The sequence below is a fragment of the Plectropomus leopardus genome, chromosome 7 (genome assembly GCF_008729295.1).
Source record: "Plectropomus leopardus isolate mb chromosome 7, YSFRI_Pleo_2.0, whole genome shotgun sequence".
Taxonomy (NCBI): Eukaryota; Metazoa; Chordata; class Actinopteri; order Perciformes; family Serranidae; genus Plectropomus; species Plectropomus leopardus.
This window is the reverse complement of record NC_056469.1, coordinates 32,757,036-32,775,634: the sequence shown is the minus strand read 5'-3', so window position 1 is coordinate 32,775,634 and position 18,599 is coordinate 32,757,036. Positions and strand designations below refer to the sequence as shown.

The 18,599-nt window shown below is 39.2% G+C and overlaps 1 protein-coding gene across 1 annotated transcript; it reads left to right on the top strand.

The window, feature by feature from the left end:
• The first annotated feature begins 3,372 nt into the window (after nucleotides 1-3,372).
• On the top strand, nucleotides 3,373-18,117 carry nes (nestin). The gene is made up of 4 exons (XM_042490170.1): nucleotides 3,373-4,370; nucleotides 8,711-8,835; nucleotides 11,494-11,567; nucleotides 13,841-18,117. Exons 1-4 carry the CDS (start codon nucleotides 3,531-3,533, stop codon nucleotides 16,561-16,563), a joined length of 3,762 nt encoding a protein of 1,253 aa, XP_042346104.1. The 5' UTR covers nucleotides 3,373-3,530; the 3' UTR covers nucleotides 16,564-18,117.
• The last annotated feature ends 482 nt before the right edge of the window (nucleotides 18,118-18,599 follow it).

Genomic DNA, 18,599 nt, shown 5'->3' with positions numbered 1-18,599 from the left:
CAGTTTGGCTTCATGATTGCTAACGAGCATGTTTTGACTTTGATTTTTCCTCTTAAGGAATTTTAAAATGTATTTTAGCAATTTTAATAATTTTGCTGTTTTCTCAGTCACGTCTCCATCGAGAGTTAGACTTTGCAAATTAGATATCAAACTTAAAGGATGAAGAACATGAATTTAAACATTAATTTTTTTATCTTTGCATCTTCAGGCCAAAATGCTGCTGAAATGGATATTCATGGTCTCTGATTTTGGGTAGGTTGTTGTTTTACGGCACCTTTTAAAGGTCAAAGTGTCCCTTTATTGACCTCTTCTCTTTATGATATATTAAAAATGCCTAGCTGGATTTCCAGTTGAAATATTCACGACAATTAGCATTTTTTGTGACCCTCTCCTGACTTTCCTTTTTTTATCTGTATGACAACATGCAACCGCATTTAAGAATTACTTTGCTCTTTGCTTTGAAAGAGGAAGTCAAACATGCAAAAGCGGTTCACAGGGCTCAGTTGGTTGTTTACTTTGCTCACTTTCATACTTGAAATATTAAATTCCTAAACTGTGCTGACGATCACAGAAAATGCGATGGATCAAATGAATATTTAATTTCTCAGTGTGGTTTGATTAACAGTAGAGCAGATATTAGTGTACCTTCACCTCAGTACAGCTAATTCATATTTCTAGTTTGTCTGTGGTGGTTTCTGAAAAGCTGCTGCCAACATGTTCATACTTCAGCTGCTGATAAGCACATATTTTCTTACATTTGTCTTTTATTTTTTTAATTTATCATCTAACTTATCTCGTTATTCTGTTTTGATCCTGCTTTTATAATCATCATTATTAGTGTTCTGTGTTTACTGCCTTTATTTTGTTATTGTATTTCTCTAATATGTTTCTGCCTCCAATCTCCTGTCTTCCATATTTCTTTTTTTTTTTTAGCATTACTGACTATCATCTATTGTTTTGGGGTTTTTTTGTTTTGTTTTAATCACCTCTGAGGTTTATCGCCTCTGCTTTACTTTGTTTGTCAAAGCACTTTTTTAACATTATTTTTAAAGGTGCTATATAAACACAAGTCATTATTTTAAAAAATATTATTATTGTTATAATAATTATGCTTGCATTTCTTTAAGGGTCATTCATCGATATTATTATTATTAGATTATATTTAGATTATCATTTTATTATTATTATTATTATTTTACATATAGTGTTTTCCCTTTCTTTTTCTAAATGTCAAACCACAGAGTTACAGTGTTCATATGGTATTTCCCTAAATAGAGCATCATGGGAGATATACTGCCTTTTGATTAAAAAAAAAAAACAGAACTTGACTTTATCGGGAGGCAGAGGGAGTTTTCGGATTAATGTGTTATTGAAGTTCGCTTGATCATAAAACATCAGCTCTGCAGCAGGCTTCCTGAAACCACTCCAGCTAATAAATATGCTAACCTTTTAATACCTGAGCAAACTGGCTTGATCTTTTTAAAAAACATGGGAAGAGGGATTTTAAATCAGTTTTGTTACAACTTTTCCTTAAAACTAATAAATAAATATTTTAATCTCACTCTCTCTGAGCAACAGGAACCGATGCAATCCATGCCAAATACAAACTACAGCAGTGTGAGATCACTGAGAGTTATTTTATAAATCACGTTGCTTTTCTTGCATATTTCTTTGACGCCTTGTAACAGAGAAAGATGCTGTTTGCAGCGTCACTCTGTAATCACGGCAGGCTTTTACCACCAGATGGAGATAGAGAGCTCAAGCTGAGTCTCAGTGCCCAAAAAATATATGAGACTTTTAATGGCGATATATTAATTTTATTTTTTAATTATATATATATATATGTATTTATGTTTTTTCTTTCAATTTTTTTTGTTATTATTATTGAGGTATTTAGAAGTTGTTTATATATATATTTATATATATATATTATATATATATATATATATACATATATATATATAACAGAATTCAGAAGAAAAAAGGAAATTAATTTCATTTATTTTATGTATACGGTAAACACACATTAATCAGCACTTCTGTGAACGTGCCAGTGTTAACTATCAGGATGATTTTTAACTGTGGTGTGATTTAAAAGTGTTGTTATTTTTTTGAAACATGTTAATGTAAAATATTGATGTATTTCAGTTTGGGGAGTCTGTTTATGGAATAGACCGAGTTGAAATTGTGTGCTGTCTTTTGAGTTTTAAAAAAAGCCTTTCATTTAAAACAATTACAAATTTTAATGTAAAATGATTATAATGTAAAATAATTCAGGGTTGATTTTAGTGTGAAATAATACAGGATTACAGTTTACAGTAATTTTTCAAATTAATTATTTAGCAATAAATAAACTGAACTTAAACTTCCTTCGACGTGAAAAGACTCAGCAGGATTTAGGGCCAAATTTATTTCTTTTTTTTTTTTTAAAAGAATGACAAATACATCTACCTTGTACCTTTTTTTTTTCTTTAGTGTTGCTCTTGAACAAAAATAAACCTCGAGCTTCAGTCTCTTCCATTTTTGGTTACTGACTAAAAAAAGTGTAAAATAATCAGTTTATCATGATGCACCTCACCCAAAATAAAATTATGCATTCATTCAAGAACATTTTGCATTATTTGGTTTAATGGCTAACTAACATTTCTACATACAGTTTTAAAAAATGCAGCGCTGCACAGCTGAAATCTTTAAAAATGTATTCAGAAAGAGTGCGGCCCGGTGTTGAGGTCATGACCTCTGCGACCTCTGAAGTTACACAAACATGTTTGCTTCCTTTTTAACGCACCGTGTGAACGTCTGTGTCAGGAGGAACTTTCTTACTGTATGATTAGAATGAACTCCATATTTATTTACTGTTTTTTTATTGGTATTTTATTTTGCTGATTGTATTTAAGTCATTTTCACCATATGAATAAAATCATCTTTACTTAAAATCATTTTTTTTACACTGTTTGGCCTTTGAAACAACTTTTAGAGGTATTTTAGAGGTTGCCTTTATGGGATGATGTCATAAGAAAAAGAAACGACAGAGTCAAGTGACGACTTTCCTCAGACGGATCAAACTGGTTTTGTTGTGATTTTAGAGCCTTTCTTTCTATTTTCTATCAGAGGTTTTCTCTCCAGCTGGAAAAGCACCAGTGTTGAAAGAGTTAACCTTGGAAATGACATCATCGGCTCTCTCTGCCCTTTCCCATCTCCCCCTGCCCTCCTCCTCCTCCTCCTCCTCCTCCTCCTCCTCCTTCATCCTCACTCATCTCCTCGTCCCCTCCCTCTGAGACCCTCTGTCTCCTCCCTCTCCGTCCCTCCTCCCCTCCTGTCTGGGGGCCCGGCCCCTTCATTAACTCCAGTATGAAAGGGACGCCTCTCGCTGGCAGTCACACTGCCGGAGCCTCTCAGGAGCCTCACACACACACATACACACACACACACACACACACACACACACTGAGCTGGGCCTGGACACGCAGATACAGCCGGCTGCCAATCATCATCAGTGCACCTCCTCAGAGTGAGGCCAGATCACCGTCATGGAGCTCCACAGCGCGCAGAGACCCCTCCGCCTCCACAGCAGCCACAGCCTGACCGAGGAGAAGCACGCGATGCTGAACCTGAACCACCGCCTGGAGGCCTACCTGAGCCGGGTCAAACTCCTGGAGGAGGAGAACACTCTGCTAGAAAAACAGATCCAAACTCTGAGGCGCAGCGGTCAGGGGGCCTCTGGGAGGAGGAGGGGCCTGCAGGAGGAGCTGCGGCAGGTGAGACTGGAGGTGGACGCAGCCTGGAGGGACAGGGTCCTCACAGAGCTGGAGGTCTGCAGGGTGGCCGAGGAGCTCCGAGCCCTGGACCTGCAGAGGCAGAGGGAGGCTCAGGCTCATGTGGAGGCCAAGAAGAAAGTGGAGCAGAGCAGGAGGGAGCTGGAGGAGGAGCAGCAGGCGCAGGTGTGGCTGAGGGAGAAGGTCAATCAGCTGGAGCACGAAATGAGGCTCCTAATTCAGACCCACCAGAAGGATGTCGCCCACCTGGAGGCCAAACTGAGCCAGTCCAGAACCACGATGCCTCCCACAATGACCCAAAGGAGCAACCAGACTCCAGACCTCCTCCAGTTGGAGCAGGAGCTCTCCCAGAGGGCCAGCAGGGCCTGGCAGGAGGCGGCGGAGGCGTATCAGGGGCAGTTAGAGCGCCTGGAGGAGTCGCTGAACCAGACCAGAAGCCGGTTAACACAGCTGGGTGAGGAGAAGAACCAGAGCCAGCTGAAGCTCCGACAGCTGGAGGAGGAGATCTCCTCAGAGCAGGAGGTCCGGCTGCGTCTGGAGAAGAACGCAGCGGCGCAGGGAGACCGATACGACCACGAGATCCAGCAGCTGCAGGTGAGGGACCAACATTCACACACCTGTCTCATTCTACCTGTTTCATAAAGCCGGGGACCCTTACTTTATTTTTTTCATATTGTTTAGTCATTTTTGATATTACTGAAAAAGAAATATTTTTAAAAGCAAACCTACTTTTTTAGTTTTTGGCTTTTAATTGAACTTTACCGATTCATTTATTGACTATTCATTCACACATTTTAGTTTGTTTACTGTTTTTAAAGAGATGCCATATTATTTTATTATTTTTAACATTTTTTTCTATTATTATTTTTGCTGTTATCCTTTTATTTACCTTTTATCACTATTTAGAGTATTTTATTTATTTATTTATTTACTTACTCATTATCAATATTTTATTTATTTATTTAAAAAATGAGATATACAAAAATATATGTAAACCTGCACAACACCCTCACACAGATTTGTGCATGTTGGTCTAACATTTTGTACAGAATCTTGCTTTGAACTATAAATGATAATTAAGAAAACTAGAAAGAAAAAGAAATGGTGTCGTGACCTAAAACACGCTTAATTTCACCAAACTAAAATCCCAAAACTGGATTTTCAGCACTTCAGTTCTCTGATCTTAAAGGGATCAAAGACACTCATCAGCCTTCCTGGATCCTTTAAGATCACATGGACAACGTGTACAAATGTCAGAAAACAAACAAACAAACAAACAAACAAACAAAAAAACCCAGCACTTTAAAGGTCCAGTGTGAAGGATTTAGGGGGATATTTTGGCAGGAATACAATATATGATAACTCTGTTTTCTTTAGTGTATAATCACCTGAAAACAAGAAGAGTTTTGTTCTCCTTTCCTTAGAACAGTGGTTCCCAACTGGTGGGTCGTGGTCCAAAAGTGGGGCGTGAGTCTTTTCGAAATGGACCACTAAGGAGTGTGTCAATATTGTAAAAAAAAAAAAAAAAAAGAAAAAAAAAGAAGCCCACATGATATTAAAGAACAGACCTACAGACTTTGTTAACGGCCAAAGTTTAAGTTGGGTTTTTTTTGGATATCAGCTATTTTATTATCCTCTTCTTCGTATTATTTGGCCTTTCGTCACGCTCTGTGTTTATAGCCTCACGGGTCTTGACTTAATAATATGCAACTTTTTGGTCGCAGTGCTACTTGATTACCAATTTTTAAGTAACTTATTTTTTGCATTGTGTTTAATTTCATTATTCTCTGAGCAAATTCTCTGAAATAAAAGATATGTGTGGTCATATATCGCACATGTGGACTGAACTAATGACTAATTTATAAAGTGGTTCTTGAATGAAACGTTTAACTTTTATTGCGGTTCAGCCTTTTGTTTGCACGACAAAAGCATTTTGGGGGCCTGAAAATGCAAACTTTTGAGACCGGGTTCCAGAGTGTAATTTGTTTTTAAACGCCCGCCTCTTCTGTCGCCATGGCGATGTGCGCAATGTGTGTGAGAATAATGGAGAATTGGCCGCTTTTGGAGCATGTGCATGGTGTTCATTACAAAGTTACACCGCATACTACTGGCCTGGCGTGCACATTACAGTGGTTTTGGTTGTTTTTGAAAGTTTTTTTGAAATGCGTTGCATTTTTTTTACAATGTTATCATATGATTTAAAAATTTAAGCGCTAAGGAACGACGTTTCGGTTTTTCTCGTCTAAATGTGGCCTCAGGAGAACTCTGGACCCCACGACTGGACCAGCTGGGAACTGCTCCATTTGCAGCAGAGTTACACTTTAATGTAAAAGTGCTGTATTCAGTGTTTTTAGCAATTTGAATCAGCTGATCTGTTTGTTTTTGAAACAAAGAGACCTTTGTGGATAATTTGGTGTCTGGTGAAAACGTAAACGTCTGGATCTCAAATTATCAGAGAAAAAAGTCGACTTCACATTAGAGCGCGTTGGACTCGCCGCCACAGCAACATGCCAAAGTGCTTCAGGAGGAGGGTGGATTTTTTTAAGCTGAAACTGCTTTAATACTTTGTCTTTGGCAGCACAAGAAAACTGCAACCAACAAGTACTTTCCTATTTCTTATCAACCCTTTGAAACCTAGATAGACATAACTTTTTTGCTGCTTTCAGATGCCGTTCACAGGTATTTAACCCTTTGAAACCTGAGCAAAGTGGTTCAAATTCTTTCACAAACATTGTATGAAAAACAAAAAAAAAAAAAAAAGAAGGTAAGAAACACTTTACAAAATTACAGGAAATTAGTAGTTTTAGGGAAAACTAATTTCAATATTTTTTTCAGTTAATGTCCTTGTTTTGTTTTGTATTTTGTTTTGTTTTAACTATGTTTTTGTCCCTTTTTGCTAATTTTCAGGTTATTGTCTTGTTTTTATTTTTACTATTTTTTTTCGTTTATAATTGGGTCATTTCTTAAGATGCTCTTTGTCTTCCTGTTTTTAGAAGGAATTAAGCCAATTTGCTAAGGGTTAATTCGGGTTAATTAAGCAACTTTTTTTAAATGACAGAAGTAGCTAAAATGATGCTCACTTTATGCTCACCATATATATATATATATATATATATATATATATATATACACACACACAAACACTCTTCTATGTTATCATGGTGCCAGTCTGATCAATATTACAGAGGAGATAGATTTTCAAAACAGAAGCCCTTCCATTTGAATAAAAGCTTTTTAGATTATTTTTAGAGAAACTGTGAAAAAAAGGGGGAACTTCTGTTGTGTGAAAACAAAAATCCTCACAAGGTCGTCTGCTGTTACTAGTGAAACGTGCAATCTCTCGCACAGCGTTTGGTGTCTGTCACCGCTTCACAAATAGATTCAGTCTGAAAAAAAGAAATGACAAACCACGGAGGAATGTGACCAGCTGATAATCAGCCTCAGCGCGACATCCGTCAGCGAGGCAAACTGGACTACAGACACTTTCTACATGTAAAACTGCTCAAGTCTTAAAAGATCAAATACTTAACCCTTTGACACCTGGAGTGACATCACTTTTCTTATGCTGCTTTCAGACATCTTTTACAAATACTTAACCTCTAAATTCTGAGCAAATTTGTGCTTCTTCCAAAAATCTGATGAAAAAGGCAATGTGCAACTTGGCAAAGAATGTTTTATAAATCAGATTTTGATTTTTTTTAACTAGGGAAAATGTTGAGGGAAAAAATAGGGAAAAACTCTAAACTATATTTGTAATTATCATTATAAGATATTTAAAATTATGTTACAAATTATTAGAATTTATAATAATTTATCCAGGCCAGGGTCAATTTTCCTGTTTTTTTGTAACTTTCTTTTCTTTTTTTAAACTTTCCTTTATTTATTTATTTATTTATTTATTTATTAATTGATTTTTACTGTATTTTTCTTGGGTGTTTTTTGCTAATTTTTTGCTATTTTTTCGTCTTTCTTCTTTCACTGTTCATTGCCTTCGTCGAGTGTATTTAAAGAAATAAAGACAATTTTCTCAGGTTTTATAGGGTTAATCACCAAATCTTTATCTTCTCACTCTCATGACCACATCATGTATATTTTTTATATCTCACATCCTGGCAAATATTCAGGGTCTTTAGTGATGTGCCAGATGTCCTCGAGGTTTTCCTCCCTCAGCGCGCTCATTTAATAGTCTGATGCAATGAAAACATTCGGGTGTGAAAGGGACTGAGGGAGCTTCATATTTATAGGCTGGGGCTGCTGGGATTAGTTCTGGGTCACAGTGAGGTCTGAGGGGTGAAACACCCAAATTAAACATATAAAGAACAAAGCTGCCTCCTCACAGTTTGCTGCTGCACGACAAGCAACAAGTTTGCACTGACTGTCATAATAAATCATAAACCTGAATTGTTAACTTGCGCAACTTTACGTGCTGCTTTGAGACACATTTCACAAGTATTTAAACCTTTGAACCAAAATATATTGGTAAAAAAACTGAATAAGCAACTTCATAATAAATTAGAAAAAAACAAAAAAAACAAGAAAAGAAAAAAAGCTAGGGAAAAGTGTATGAGGAAAAAATAAGAAAAAAAATCATGGGAAAAACTACATTTAAAATGATCAGAATTACATATTTTAAGCATTATTATAATTTTAAGCACTTTTCCAGGTCATTACCTTTTTAAATTTTATTTTATTTTATTTATATTATTGTTAACACATTTTCAAGTAATTTTCTTGTACTTTCTTGTAATTTGTTTGGGTGTCAAAGGGTTAACAGGCTTTCTGTCATTTTCAGCCCAGTCTTTAGTTTGTTGCAGTCAGTAAACCACAGAACATGAGCAACAGTAGCACAATGAATGTTTGTGTTTTTACTCACTGTGCTTTCAGTGGCTTTTTTTAACCGCTTCCTTTTCCTGTTTGGCGTCCTGTTTTGACAGGAGCACTTGGACGGCCTGGAGGCGCAGAGAGAGGAGCTGGGCCAGCAGATCGATCATCTGGTCCTGGAGAACCGAGGCCTCCTGCAGCAGAAGACGTCTCTGAGCCTAGAGGTGGCGACATACAGGTAAACTGTCAGCTGCTGTTTAAACGTCGAGGAAATGGGATTTCTCAACTCTACCCAAGCTGTCAAATATCACCATTGACGTTCTGGGACGTCATGCCATTACAAACATCAGGACGTCAACAAAAGCACATGGTTAGGCTCAGAAAAGGACATTACAGTTTGGCTCAATATTCAACCCCGCCACCATCCAGCGGTGTATAATACCAGCACAACAGGTGCAGCCTGGCCGCTATTTATGAACTAACGTATCATACCACCCAAGTAAAAACGCTAAAATAGGCTATAGACTGATTTCCCATTGCTACCAGAGCGGAGCTGTGTACACGGCTCTGCAGCTGACGAGCATGACATTCTGTGTGTGTGTGACATTATTAATAAAAAATAAGGCTAAAAATAGAGTGTATAAATTACATAAAATTACAGAAATTCAGCATTTTTAAGAGGTGCAGCAGTGTGTAATTGTAGGTGTTTTCTGTTTCTGCAAACATTTTACGATGACTTTACATTTTGAAATTATACTTGAATCTATTGCCTTTAAAATCGGGAAGATTTCACAAGTGAACATATATAATTCATTCATTTACAGTAAAAAAAAACATCTTTCTCTACATTTTTTTCATCTCAAGGGGAACAGATGTGAAGGGTTAATGGTTTGATGTATTCAGGTACTGACTGTTGGAACTTGTCAGCTCTGTATCGTCTTCTCCTCAGAGTTACTGTGATCAGCGGGTGAAAAATAGCCGTTTTTACAATGTGACTGCTGTTTTGATCGCTGTGGTTTAAATGAAACAGCAGATGGAGGTGTGATGGAGAGGAGCTTTGTGTTTTAGAAGTCAGTCTGTGTGTTTACTCCTCATGATCAGTCGCTTTCATGAAGCGTCAGTCACATCGCTGTGAAAAGGAGAAAGTTCGGCTTCACGCTGGGATGTAAAAACGTTCAAACTTCAGTGACGAGGGCTCACCTGTTTGATGTCAGACAGGTGTGGGATCAATGCTGCATTTTATGCAAAATATTTTTGATGTTTGTTGAAAGCCGTCTCACTGACATCATCACAGGAGCTCAGAGTCGTGTGTTTACCTCAAACATATTTTTGTCTTATATGAGGAAAATGATTGAGTCATTATGGTCACACGACAATCCTTCCTGCTAAGCTCCAAATTCTTTTTGATTTGGAGAGAAAACACATCTGATTTTTCCAAGATACAGTCACTATCTTTACCTCTGAGAGTCATTTAACTCTGAGAGACTGTTTGGCTCATTTTACACGCTTTTCATTCTTCTTTTTTTGATCATTTTGGCTGTGTTCATGCAAAGGGCAAACATTTTGTCAAGATTGGACTAGAAATCCTCGAAAAGCCCTAATTCCAAGAAATGTCCAAAATCCTAGAAACATCCTAAAATCCCAGAAATGTCCTAAAATCCTAGAAACACCCTGCAATCTTGGAAACATCCTAAATCCAAGAAATGTCCCAAAGTCCTAGAAACACCCTGAAATCCTAGATATGTGCTTATTTTCAAAACATGGTTAAGTCCTATAATGTCTTAAACATCCTAAAATATCCTAAAGTCACATAAATGCCCTAAAATCCTTGAAATGTCCCAAAATCTGACAAATGTCCTAAAATCTGACAAATGTCCTAAAATCCTACAAACCTCCTAAAGTCCAATAACATCTCAAAATCGTAGAAACATGTATGAGGCTGCTGTGCGTGGCCCCTGGTCTCAAGTAATTTTGCAAAAGTGGCCCCCAAACAAAGGAGACTGAGTGTCCCCGTCGTAGATGAACACTCGTCCATCAGTGAGAGACGCTGACATATAAAAAGCTGTCCGTCCACACAGCACAGTGCAGCCGTCTGGACTAAAGGTCAGTGCATTGAAGCAGCAGCCTCTGATGTCTCAAACAGAGTAACTTATCCATTGTGGCGTCTCCTTTCTCCTCAAACACCGACCCTCAGCCTGCAGCAGGAGACCCATCAGCTGTGGGAGTCTAGAGTAACAGCAGAGGGGAGGCGGAGGGGGGGGGGGAAGAACTAGAGGACAAATTTCAATGTCACACACTGTACATGAGACTGTTACCTTTATGTTTTGCATCTCAAAATGATATCTGAAGGAAATGCAGAATCCAAATATGCAGTCAGACGTGCAGCTGATGTAATACTGTGTAGGAATGGACACCAGTGAGGTCCACATGTGTGAATGGAGACAGAGGAGTTAGTGCTGCATGGACTGCTCATAATATCTGCTGTCATTATGTGTGTCGGTGTGCATGAGTGTCCCATCTTTGTGTGTGTGTGTGTGTGTGTGTGTGTGTGTGTGTGTGTGTGCGTGTGTGTGTGTGTGTGTGTTTGTGTGTGTGTGTGTGTGTGTGTGGTATTGATGGCAGAGGTTTGTGCTGCAGATGTCTCCTCAATGGTCGGCCCTTTCCTTTATTACCATAACAACAGACCTCAGTGTGTTCCTGCTGCTCGAGAGCAACAAAAGTCGCTCCTCTCCCCACCCATCACTCTGTGTGTGTGTGTGTGTGTGTGTGTGCGTGTGTGTGTGTGTGTGTGTGTGTGTGCGTGCGCACTGCATCGTGTCGGCATTCACACGTTCATCATCATATTATCCTCCTGTGTTCAGAGTGTGACTGCTCCTCCTGTTGTGTGTCCCCACAGAGCTCTGCTGGACAGTGAAAGCCTCGGAGGAGACTTGTCTTTGTTAAATCAGCCCAGAAACATTTCCATCACAGGTAAACAAAGTAAAACTACATGCTATGTATACAAAAAGTAAACTATATACTACATGGATACTTCACTTCAGGATTTCTCAACCCTTTGGATTATCAATAGAAAAGGTCTGCCGGTGCCTGTGTTGGTATTTTTGCTTATTGTGATGTCATCTCCTGGAGTATCGTAAAACACTTCATGTCCCTAAATTCTGTACAAAATAAGCCGGGATCCGCAACCTGCTTTGACTAGGGGCCACTTTTGCAAAATGACAGGAGGCCAGGGGCCATACGCAGCAGCTCCATACGTTTAGGACATTTCTAGGATTTTAGAAGGTGGTTTTTTAAGCTTATGGGATTTTTATTGGATCTTAGGATTTTAGAAAGTTTTGTGGATTTTAGGATGTTTTCAGGATTTTAAGACATTGTTTAGGGTTTGGGGATATTTCTCAGATTTTAGGACATTTCTTGGATTGGATGTTTCAAGGAATTAATGATATTACTTTGATTTTAAGACATTTTGAGGTTTCTACAATTTTTAGGATTTTAGGACATTTCTAGGATTTTAGGACATTAGGGTCTTAGCTAGGACCTCTGTCGGGGAGTGTACCTCCGTATGGATACTGAAAAGACAAAAACATTCCCATTGTCAATCACTTAATTTTTTTTTTATTGTGGATTAAAAAATGGTTGGTGGGCCAACTGGCACCCTATAAGAGAACCAGATTCGGCCCACGTGCTTTAAGTTGAGTGTCACTGACCTTAGTTACAAGGTTATTTAAGTAATTATATCATAATAATTCATAAAAGTGTTGTATCTTTAAAAAACAATTTGACATGTTTTTCATTAGGTATTTCAAAATAAAAACACAAAAACATATTGATCCAAAAATGTAGAAACATAAACATGATATTTCTGAACGCAAGTTAAGTTAATTAAACTCTGTAGCCTATATTATTTAGTTTTTGAAGTACTCTGATTTTTATGAGCAGAGTGCAGAGCCATGGTAATGGATTCATCTTTCATTCTTTTGGCACCAGGGTGAGTTTTCACATGGTTTTGCCCGTTATGAAAGGGTTAAATCCTCTCCTGTATCTCCTCTCTCCTTTGTGAGGGTATAATTTCACTCAGTCTAAGTAAAAGCCCGTGAGAGAGGGGGACACGTTTGATACAGTTTGTAATGGCATTAGTCTCACTGGGTGGGGGACGGGGGGCTTCGCTCGGGGAGCTGAGGTAAGCACTTTGGGTCCTGTAATGCACGCCACCGAAGACGGTCCCTAAAGGTTATTGAGCCATATGGCTCAGCTTTCCGGTTACTCAGACAACGGTGAAAGGAAATGACGATCAATATCTCCCCATTAGTGTCCAACCTCCACTGAGAACATACGTTTCAATAATGCTTTGGGGAGGCCGGTTCTCCACAGCGTCTCCTTCACGTTAAGAGTATGAAGGATTTGAAATACAAAACGCTGCTGTGTGGAGATATCACATATCAAGCACACAGTACATTTGACAGAATCGTTATATAGAAACTGGTTTAAACTCGAGAGACATCTGTGCAAGTCATTATCATTATCATTATTATTATTACAGTGTTTGACTGTAACAAAGTACATTTACTCAAGGACTGCATTTAAGTACAAATTTGAGGTACTTGTGCCTAAATTTCATTTAATATGACTTTAAGTATACTTTAAATTCCCTAAATTTCAGAAAGATTTTTTGTCATTATGTTAATTTAAACTCATAAATTTAGTGAAAATTAAGATTTTTTCATAAAAAAACATGAGAAGAGTTTATGAAATATGATTTAATTATACTTGAAATGACCTAAAAATGTATACAAGTGCAGCTGCAATGATTGGTTGGTTAATCAGTTTATTGACAGAAAGTTAACTGTTTTGATAAACACTGAAGTTTTGTTCTACTTTTTTGTTAAAGAAAATTAGAGTTTTTCAGGTGTTTTTATTTGATTTTAAATAATTCTGAGGTTTTTTTCCCTTCTAAAAATAAAACAATAATTTAATAATTCAATAAGTTTTTTGTTGTTAATTATTAGATTTATTTTTATTTTGACCATTTTTTTACTTTTGATTCTTAAAGTTATTTTTCCTGAATATACTGACTTACCTTCATTTAAGTAAAATTTTCAAAGCAGGACTTTTACTTGTAATAGAGTATTTTTAAAGTGTGCTATTAGTATTTTTACTTAAGTAGAGGATCTGAATACTTCCTAAGCCACTGTTATTACAGTAGTTCATTGTGTATTCATGAGCTCTGCTCTTGTCCTCCACAGATGCAGTTTTCAGTCCTCGGGGGGTTAAGAAGAATTACCAGACCCAGCTGTTTGCTGGCCACAAGACCACTTCCCTCTCATCTGTCCGTGGTGTGACAGGAAGAGGGCCAACAATTACTACAACACCGATATGGAGTAGAAAACCCATAACTGACACTCAAAAGATTTCCATGAAACCTGACGACACAAAGTCCACAACACTGGAAACCCCTTATCCCAAAATACTGCAGGAAGGAGCTGTGGAGAATTTCAGACCGCAGGAGGTTCATGAGAAAGTCACGTATGCTGAGCCGCTATCGCCTCCAAACGAGCCGGAGGTCGAAACAACATCGGGAGGCAAAGAAGGTGAAGAGGACCAGGACACTGCTGGTGTGGAAAGCCCGACTCAGGCAGTCGTCAGTCGTCAGGTTGAGTCTGGTCTCAGCACTGAGCCAACATTCAGTGATGAAGTGAATCAGTTTACAACACCGAATCTCACACCATATCATGTCCGAATGACAGAGGAGCCCTGTGGATCCTCAGATGAATCTGAAAATGATGTGCCTTTAGAAATACCTGCAGAAAAAGAAAATATGCAAGAGATACAAGCTCCGACTGATGCATGGAGAGAGAAGGAAGTAGCACATGTGCAAGAGGAAACCTCTGATTCTGAAACTGAGGCGGTGCTCGAACCAAACTTTGATTCCAGGACGAGCAGCCTGATGTCCGAATGTGAGCCTGAAGAAAGCTTATTCAACAAAGTGCCAGATTTCAGCCGAGACGAGGACATCTTAAAGGAAGACACAGTCGAGATAAAGCAAGAAATAAGCCGTTCTACGGTAGGAACAAATGAGACAGATGTTGAGGACAAGTTGTACCCGGACGGAGAAGAGATGGACACATGGGACAGTATGATAGAAAGGAAGGTTGATGTGAAGACAGATGAAGGCATAAAAAAGGACGAAGAAAAACAAAAACACGCTGAACCAGAGGAAGACATATCAGCAAGAGAGCAAGAGCACGACAAGAAGGAAAATAAAAAGGATTTAACCACAGATGTAAAGCAAGACGACACCGTGGTGTCTTCTGTGATGGACGCTCAAGAAGATGATGGACAGCATGCTTCGTTGGACCAAGAGAACGAACTGTTTCCCGACAACGAGGAAGACGATGACGAGGATTCTCAAAATGTCTCGGTGTCGTGGAGGACCGAGCTGGAAAGCGACAGCTACGCTCAGGAAAACACTCTTGCCGACACTCGTCCTCTGATTCGATACAAGAGCGACGAGACAGACGCCAACACTCAGGCGTCACACATGGACGAGAGCGAGTCCAGTGAGGGCGAACAGGAGAAGAAGGTCGGAGAGACGGGAACGTGGATTGAAGGCAAGTCGAAGAGATTTGGAACTATGGAAGATCTGTGCGAGGAAGTGGAGGGAGAAGCATTGGATGAGGAATATAATCTGAGATATGCTGAGGACAGGGACGTTGACGATGGCGTGACTGTAAGTGAGCAGGCGACACTGTTGAAGGACACAGAAGATGCAGAAGAAACGATAGGAAAAGTCACAGAAGGACATTTAGATGAAGGAGAACCTCCAAAACTCACGGCACCCACAAATGTGGATGAGGAGTTGGAGATAGACCGACTGGTGGAACAAGAATTAGAAAATCTCGCCACGGACAGCTACAGCGCTCACTTTGCACAGCAGCAGGTCGGCAAGAGTGAGAAGTTTCTCGAGAAAATGACAGAACAAGAAGAGGTCAGAGAGTCATTCTGTGCAGAGTCCGAAGTGAGAGTAACCCACCAAGCTGCAACATCAGCTACAACTACAGATCAGCCTCATAAGAAGCTCTATTTCAGTGATTCGGCTGTGGTGACACCTCAGTCAGACACTCTGGCTGACGAGGCGGTCCAGCATAAAGACCAAGAAGCGATGGACGCTTCAGAGAAAAGAGAGGAAGAGGATGGACACAACGTGTCCATGGTGACACACGCTGATCCAACTGAAGATCGCTCTGGCCTCACGGACTTCATCAGCCAGCCAGATGTGGAGGAAATCCACAGCTCGGAGGAACCGGACTCTGTGCTGCAGGTCAAAGCAAATCAAGAGAACCTGCTTGTGCTCACTGAGGCGAAAGAGGATGAATCTGTGGAAGCATCTCAACAACATCTGATTGAGGATACTGCAGACTGTCAGGAGTTTCCAGTTCCCGAAACAGCTGAATGGGAAGTCATTGAGAATCCTAGTGAGGACTTTGAATTCAGAGCTCAGAATAAAGATTATGAAAAATCAGCTGAAAGCTTTCTGCACGAGGACAGAGGCTCTGATGAGGGTGTTAAAGAAGAGCCCCTTGAGATTTCCCCTGACGGCGCCCCTGATGAAAAGGATATCTTCGTGGTGAAGGACTCGACAGAACGACTGAACACAAACAGCAAAGACAGCAGCCTCCACGGTTTCATCAGCTCTGGCTTAAAGAGTGATTTCTGGGTGTCCTCCCTGGAGACCGGCGCCACCTATCAACCAGACGATGCCAATAACGAAGCGGCTGAGCAAGCCAATCAGAATCTGGGATTTGCTGACAATTTGGTTTGGGGGGATTCGGAAAATGTGGTTAACTGGAACTCCAGGGTGGATATTGACTCGTCTAAAGCCCTGGCAGCAAAGAAAGAGCAGGAGCAGATGCATTCAGAGTCTGAAGCTGAGGGTGAATCCTGGTCATCAGGGGAAGAACCAGTGTAAAAAGTAGTGACAAGTGTTATTAAAACCAGTTTTAGGTTTAATCTGTGTTAAGGCCTTTGCACACTGAGTCCGTTTTTTCGTGCAAAGCATTTTGTCCTTCTATTAATTGCAAAAAGTCAACGCGTTCTCGTCCCAACTTGTCACATGGTACCGCTCTGTCTGTGACCTTCTGCGTCTACTTATGACGTTTTGGGTTTCCTTCTGTGTCAGCTGTTTACGCTCCAGGATGCCGTTACTGTGATGTCAACAAATGCACATGGTGGGTGCACATTAGACCATATCTATTTGTAGACATCTGATAATTTCAGACGCAAAAACAACAAACCCAGTGTGCAAAGGCCGTTAGTCAGAGAAAATCACGTGTAACGCATTCACTGTAAAAACCAAAGTCGTGCCTTGGTGCGCACCCCAGTGACGCTAACCATCGATGTGCCAAGTCTATCTTTAACAATACCAAGCATCCGCCTTGTTTCTTTGAGGGGAGACGCCCCAGGCAACCAGGGTCAACTTTTAAACTACCAACTATCACCATGAAGGCATTGTCTTGAATATGCACTAATTTTCATTTTAATTAGCATGTCCAGGACATGTTTTTATGTTTTTAGGACTAAAATGGTGATATATGAACAAATCCTCTGCAAAAACATTAAGAATATATAGACAGGAATAAAACTGGAAGGTTTGGTGTCTGTTGGATCATTTGCAGTCAAGATTTTGGCTCAGAGTTTGAGTGAAAAAAAGCTTATTTTAAAGGAAACTGATCTGAGTTATGTATTTAAAAATCTTAAACATTTTTAGACCAAAACTAAGACACTGGGTTAAAACAATTAAGTAAATATCACCATTAAACTCACCTGGCTGATTACTACACTAGATACATCTTTTTTGTATTATTTTCTAAAATAAGCAAATAAGGCATTATCCAATTAAAAACATGCCTTTTTAATTAATTTCCACAACACTAAAATAAACCTAAATTGTTACTTTGGATGTTTTCCTTCCTCTAGACATGATCTGGAAGCAAAATAACCCCAAATCTCAAAATTGACCCATGCATTAAAAACAAATGTTTTCTGGGGCGTCTCTCCTCTGACATTTTTGACTAACCTTTTCTGCCTCTGTGCTAACAGCTGATTTATTTAGCGTGCATGTTGTGGGAGCCGGTTTGTGCTTGAGGGAGCAGCATGAAGAAAGAACAAAGAGTGTCATTTGAAAGTCAGTTTATTGATTGCTGCCTAATCTGATTTTACTGACTGATGGGAATCAATGAGAGCAGGAGGGCTGGATTTCTTGTAGATTTCTCAGAGCATCAAACAGGCTCGCGTTTCTGCTGCAGAGTTCTCGAATTTCGCCGCACAGACTCATCTTTGCATGTTTTACAGGCGTAGAGTGAATGGTCGGCTGTAAAAGGTTTGTGTGAAAGATGACACAAACTGGTTAGACTAGGCAGACTGTTGAGTTTGTATTTGTTTGGTCTGCATTAAACAGACGTTTTATTTATAGATTTGCTGCGGTACATTAACAGCCCAGAATAAACAGTAGATTGATGATATACTAAGAGTCTCTGTGTTTGGTCATTTCTGATGAATGCATGAATGCCACACACACTGATATTAACAAAGTGTAAACAATCATTTAGCAAATACATTTCATTTCTATTTTACCGTTTAATTCAGACATTATAGAAAAAAAGCCCACATAACCTCCGTCACAGTCTCGACCCTCAGCTCAATCGCCAGAACTAAATGTTGCCATTGTATGTTTGTCTGTAAATTACAGATATGGTACAAATGTATCATATCAACGTTTTTAAAGTGACGTGTTTCAAAATAACATGTGAATAAGTTCCTCACAAAGTTGTGGTATTGAAAACACGAGAAAAGTAGATCCTCGTTTTTGACTAACAAACAACAAAAAGAGGTATTTTCTTGACGAGAGGTCGAGATATGTCCAGCAACAAAATTCAATGGACTGCTCAACACACACAATTATTTGTTTAATTATTTTTTTACAGATATTGTCACTGTGATATGAAA

Excerpts from the sequence above, each read along its gene's own strand:
- nes (XM_042490170.1), top strand. The coding sequence starts at position 3,531 with ATGGAGCTCCACAGCGCGCAGAGACCCCTCCGCCTCCACAGCAGCCAC. Across the intron at positions 4,371-8,710 it reads ACGAGATCCAGCAGCTGCAG|GAGCACTTGGACGGCCTGGA; the intron begins GTGAGGGACCAA and ends CTGTTTTGACAG. Across the intron at positions 8,836-11,493 it reads CTAGAGGTGGCGACATACAG|AGCTCTGCTGGACAGTGAAA; the intron begins GTAAACTGTCAG and ends GTGTCCCCACAG.